Source organism: Neovison vison, chromosome 8, assembly GCF_020171115.1.
Source record: "Neovison vison isolate M4711 chromosome 8, ASM_NN_V1, whole genome shotgun sequence".
Lineage (NCBI taxonomy): Eukaryota > Metazoa > Chordata > Mammalia > Carnivora > Mustelidae > Neogale > Neogale vison.
In genome coordinates, this window is record NC_058098.1 from 110,094,066 (window position 1) to 110,100,065 (window position 6,000).

At 43.3% G+C, this 6,000-nt stretch overlaps 1 protein-coding gene across 4 annotated transcripts in view; it reads right to left on the reverse strand.

The window, feature by feature from the left end:
* Positions 1–5,651, reverse strand: part of EML4 (EMAP like 4) — a 156,308-nt gene extending 150,657 nt beyond the window's left edge. For all 4 annotated transcript variants that reach the window (XM_044261678.1, XM_044261677.1, XM_044261676.1 and 1 more), the window contains exon 1: positions 5,384–5,651. In XM_044261678.1, the coding sequence (XP_044117613.1) occupies positions 5,384–5,408 (25 nt within the window). In that variant the 5' untranslated portion in view covers positions 5,409–5,651. The remainder of the gene's footprint in view (positions 1–5,383) is intronic.
* Positions 5,652–6,000: the final 349 nt, after the last annotated feature.

The following is a 6,000-nucleotide window of genomic DNA, read 5'->3' on the forward strand; positions in this document are numbered from 1 at the left end:
TTTTTCTTTCTTTCTTCTTTTGTATTGTTTTTCACTGGCTACAAATCTAACAAATCAGGCCTCCCTTCAAAAAAAAAAGAAAGCAGAAAGAAAACTCTGGATTCAGAAAGTCTTAAAAAAAAAAAATCAAACTCTCTGAACCTTATGTTCTTCATCTATAGAAGAATAATTCCTTCTCTCCCAAGATTAGTGTAAAGATTAAATGAGATAAAGCTTGAAACATGCAAGTTAAGGCCTTAGAGAGAGCTAAAACTACAAGACAAGAGATCAGACACAGACACAGAAATATACTATACACCTGGAATCTCCCAGGTGTACTCTCAGGTGTACTGAGGTAATAGTCAAAGAAGTAGATTACAAACTTATTAAAAGCCTTAGAATCTATTTCAAAATCAAAATGTTCTTCCCAAATTTCTTATGAATACTGAAGTTTCACATGTTATAGAAATGGACTCATATGCATAAAGTTAAGACAGTACTTTTCCCACGTTACTTAAACATAAGTTTGCTAAGTAAACTATTTCATTGTTTTAAAAAGCCAGGCTCTTCAGAGGTAAATTTAGCAATCTCCAAATGTTCCTCTCATAAGTTACATGCTTTATACATAGCACAGCGTTCTAAATGGTGTTTCTCTCCACTAGTCCCATTTCTCGTACTTCATTTATGCTTAAACATCTCTGGATATCTATGTAAAACCAGATAGTAAATTCCTAAAGGACAAGAAACATGTCTTATATTTGTCCTTCCCTTAAGAACAACCAAGCACAGTACTGGTCACAAAGTAGGTACTAATCCATATACATGCTAAAAAAAATACTCTAACTCATAGATGTTGTAGTAACCACGTAAGAGTTACTGCTCATGTCTGGTTGTATAACTGAAGCCTATCTTAAGCACTTCAAAGAAACTACTAATAAATTAAAAGAAAAAATTACCTAAATAATATTGTATGATAAACGTTTTCATGTGAATAAAGAATGCTTAAGACTAGATTAATACTTAAAAAACATATACTGCATTGTTTCTTTAAGAAAGTATATGAGAGGGGCGCCTGGGTGGCTTAGATGGTTGAGTATCGGCCTTCGGCTCAGGCCACAATCCCAGGGTCCTGGGATTGAGTCCCACATCGGGCTTCCTGCTCAGCTGGGAGTCAGCTTCTCACCCTCCCTCTGTGCTCTTTCTGTCTCTCTCAAATGAATAAATCTTAAGAAAGAAAGAAAGAAAGAACAAAAGAGTATGAGATGAGAAATCATAGTTCTGATATTGGGATGTTAAAAAGACTGTTCTCGGGTGCCTGGGTGGCTCAGTGGGTTAAAAGCCTCTGCCTTTGGCTTGGGTCATGATCCCAGGGTCCCGGGATCAAGTCCTCCATCAGGCTCTCTGCTCGGCGGGGAGCCTCCTTTTTCATCTCTCTCTGCCTACCTCTCTGCCTACTTGTGATCTCTGTCAAATAAGTAAATAAAATCTCTTAAAAAAAAAAAAAAAGACTGTTCTCAGGGAGGATTGGTGGCTCAGTCCTTAAGTATCTGCTTTTGCTCTGCTCATGATCCCAGAGTCCTGGGATGGAGACCTGGATCTGGCTCCCCAGGGGCTCGGTGGGAAGCCTGCTTCTTTCCCTCTCTCTCCCCCTACTGATGTTCCCCCCTCTCACTCTGTCTCTCTGTCAAATAAATAAAATCTTTAAAAAAAAAAAGACTTTTCTTGGAACGCCTGGTGGCTCAGTTGGTTAGGTGTCCAACTCTTGGTTTTATTCACCTCTAGTCAGGATCTCATGGGTTGTGGAATCAAGCCCAATGTCCCTGACCAGTCTAGTACTCAACAGGAAGTGAACCTGAAAAACCTTCTCCCTCTTTCCCTACCCCCACCCTTTAAAATAAGTCTTTTAAGAAATGTTATTTTCTTAAAATATTTCCCAAATGGAAGTACACCACTTCCATTTTGTTTGTTCATATACCCTGGACCAAAATGTTAGGTTTCTTATAGATACTAACCCTACAATTCATTCATTACAAATTTTATTTTAAAACTTTCGAGTTTTATTTTTTAAATAACCTTTGGAGCAGAAGTTAACACTGATATTGTTAACTATAAGATTTCTCTAAAGTATAAGCACTGACTAACCTCTAGGCTAATTTCAAGACAAATGTCTCAAAGTTAAAACCTTTATTATGAAAAAGAGATGGTAAAAAGACTAAGGATGAACTGTGTGTGTGTGTGTGTGTGTGTGTGTGTGTGTCTGCGCGCACACGCAGCAATCTGAAGGCAGGCTATGAAGACTGACTGTTTAGGGTACTCTCCCACAAATTTAAAAAAAAAATGTTTCCAAAGCGCTGCCTTTTTAAATTACCATTATCTGTGAACTAAAAGATACTATGCCTAAGGGAAATTCCACAGTACAAGCACCTGCCAGCCAACCTGCCTAAAATTAATCAGCGGCAGAGATTAAAAGCATCCTTTAGATGTTTTTATGTAAAACAAAAGTAATACAACAGGTATATAATTTCAATGTGGCACACAGAACATAACCAATCACCTAACATTGCTCTCAATGATTTCAAAAGCCAATACACGAAACTTTAATTTAGACATCTTATAAAATGCATAGTGTTTTCCTTATCCAACACTCAGTAATCAAGGATACAGTTAGAATTTTAAGTTTTCCACTTTACAAAATGATCCAGCATAAAATTCCCTTAATCAGCATCTCTAGAATCATTCTGTTTATAAAGCACTTAACTTTTCTGCTTATATAAATTAAGTTTCCTCACCTTTTTTTTCAAGAACCCACCTGGTATACAAAAGGAGATACACATGTATACTTCCTTGAGAATAAATAAATGCTTTCAATACTTGTGACCCCAGATGAACTTCACATATTTTAAATTCTTGCTTAGTTAAAAAAAAAAAGTTTTTTAAACACCTTCTAGAATACAAGTGCTTGCCTTTACATCCATAGCTCTCTTATGACAAAATAAAGATCAGTGTAACTTTAAGCTCTAAACTAATGAACTGCAGGGAACAGAAATAAGCAATCTGGCAAGAGCGAAGTAAAGCTGTTTAAAGACTACCAGTAAAATATACCAGCGTTTCCCCTCCCCCACCCCTTAGAGGTTTCGATTAAGATGGGGCCTAGTTTTACTCTTACAAGGGGGACAGAAAGAGAAAGCACAGAGCTCCTGCTGAAAACTGTCTTCATCAGAAGCAGATCCAGAACTACTACCAGGAACCATTTCTTTCCCTCTCTGCTGACACAGGTTCCTCTCTTTAGAGACAGGCATCTCCCTTGCAGCTGATGAACACCTACCTTATCTAAAGGAAAGTCTTACCCACTCAAGGATGCCATCAAATGAATACAAACAAACAAACAAAAACCCCGAATGTTAGGGTCAGCTATAACACTCTTTATGAAAAGCGGACCCCCCTCAGCAGTTCATCTTCATCTTTCAATTGCTATCAGTCGCCTCGTGAACTGAATAAAAAGGGACAAAGTCATTTAATAAGGTATATCTACTATTTCAAAATAAACTAACGTCCCACCAATTGGTGGTAAAGATTCTCTCAAAACACTTAGAGAAAATGAAGCCTTGGTAAGCCTTCCAGAAGTCCGTGGAATCAACAGGAAAGAAAAGCTGATTTCTACTTTGAGTAGTGCTCCCACCATTCCTAAATGCTGAGGATCCAACAATGCAGTAACTCAGTCCCGCGTCTCCCAATATACTCAGTTTCTGCTCTAATATATGATCATCTTTGTGGAAACATATAGGACAAGTCTTTTAGTCCACTGTGATTAGCAAATAAATACAGGCATGAGGCAAGAAGAAGAAAAAGAAAAAGAAAAAAAAAAAAGCAGTAAAAAAAAAAAAAAAAACTGATGCCTCTTTAAAAGGAGCCAAGAATGAAACAACCTATGTAAGGAATTAGAAGACATCAAAGGTTAGATAATGGACAACAGGTGCCCTAGGGAGGAAAGAGTAACACTCTGTTGTCTCCTATTTTAGGATTTCCACTCTCAAAGCTCTCTAATGTGTGTTTTTCTTTTCTTCCCACAGAGGGTCAGAGCCAAAACTATAGTTTTTACTATTTAATACCTACAGTGGGTCCATTGCTCTTCAACTAACTTTTTGACTTCAAGATTTTTAAAAATTCACCTAATCCCAATATGGCTGAATAATGGGTGGCCTATGGCCAGATCATGCAATGATCCGTGAACATTAATCAACCAGGGATTTATTACCAAGAAAGGTGTCTGAATACCAACTACCTCCGTGTAAACTACTGAAAATACAAATCCAGCAACAGGTTATCCCATAACTGCAGAATCAGCCACAGCAGAAACTGTTTCTCTCACCATCGTAACAGTTGAGCTCAATCTTTAGAGTAACCAGATTCCAATAGCCTCAAAGAATAGTAATTCCAGACACAGATTATAGGGCGCTGAGTACCAGCCTCTTGTTCTGGTTCCCTTCGCCAGTTACAAAATACACTACCTTTATTCTGCTGAAAAGGAGTACTGAAAGGATACTGAAGCCTACTTAATAACCTCTTCCATTCCACAAAGACAACATACTCCAAAAATGGAGAATCCTTTCTTTCCCTGACAGAGGCCCCCTTTCCAATGGATCCACTGGGCAGAATTACTTCTCCCCAGCATGCTCGAAGAGCCACAGAATACTTCTGCTTTCACTCTTTATTTATAAAGAGGGTCCCCCAACACAGATACACCTCTTCTATTCCTGTGTTAAGCAAATGATGCTTCGGTGCTTCTAGTTCTCTCCACCACCGCAAAATGTTCAGAGAAGTGGAAGGAGAGAAGGGAAGTTGTCAGACGCGTTGAGATACACTTAAAAGAAGTCTCCAAATTTAAAGTGAAGACGGGGGAGGGTGCCCTCTTTCTGAAGAGGGAGTGGGGGTTCCTACCCTATAAAGGGACCCTCTGCGTGGGTAAGGGGTGCCCCTACTCTGAAAGAGAGCTCAGTATGTGGACAGGGGGAGGAATGTTGTGCCCTGAAGGGTCAAGGTTTCAGAAACGGGTGCCCCAACCGTGAAGGTAGGTCTGTGGGGGGAGACGTGAGTGTATGGAAAGGGATGTACCAGCTAATAGGGGGGCCTCTCTGAGAGAGGGGGTTTCCACTTTGCGGGAAGGAGGGCCCTGCACTGAAGGGGACGCTGGGAGGAAGGGAGGGTCTTGCCGAGGAGGACTGGGCATGGGGGGAGGGGTTCTGAATCCACTGGAGCCAGCAGAGGGGCGGTAGCCTCGAGGGGAACATGTGCAGTGGAACTACCATCCCCAGGGGCAGGGTGGAGAGCAGGGCCTGGGCTGTATGTGGAGAGAACAAGGCTCCCACCCCGCGGAGAATACGGAGGACTCCCCAGCCGTACTCACCGAGGCTGCCGGCGAAACCGTCCATCTTGCGGGGAAAGCGCCGGGCTCCGGGCTCAGCGGGGCGGGCACTTCATTCAGCGGACCGACAGAGTGGCCGACGCTGAGCCTGACCCGCTCGCTCTCGAAATCGCCCGGCTCGGTTCCTACCCCCCGTCTCTGTGATCCGACCGTCCGTCTGACCCGGGGCAGTCAGTCACAGCCGCCCGGGCCACTTCCCCGTCAGGTAGAGAGCCGCGCCGCTCCGCCGCCTGCCCGGCCTCCCTCCCAGGCAGCAGCCGCGAACGCCGCGCCGCGCCCCGCCCCCGCGCCCGCGCGCAGCGGTAGCACCGCCCCCGCGCACGGCGTCACGCTTCCGACTCCGCCTCCCACGTGACAACATGGAGGCGGGGGCTTGCCGACCCTTCCCTCTCACCTTGCTTGGGCTTCGGGATCCGGCCGCCTCGGGCCGGACTGGTGGCTGCGCTTGCGCAGTAGTTCGGCCGAGGACCTGGGGGTTTGGTTTTTGAAGCTGGTAGGGAACCGGTCTTGATGAGGGCTGGCGTCTGGCCTGAGATTCTTAGGAGCGTCGAGGGATTCTCTCTCATAGCCCCTGGAGAGCCTGCAGAGTCCCATTGGAA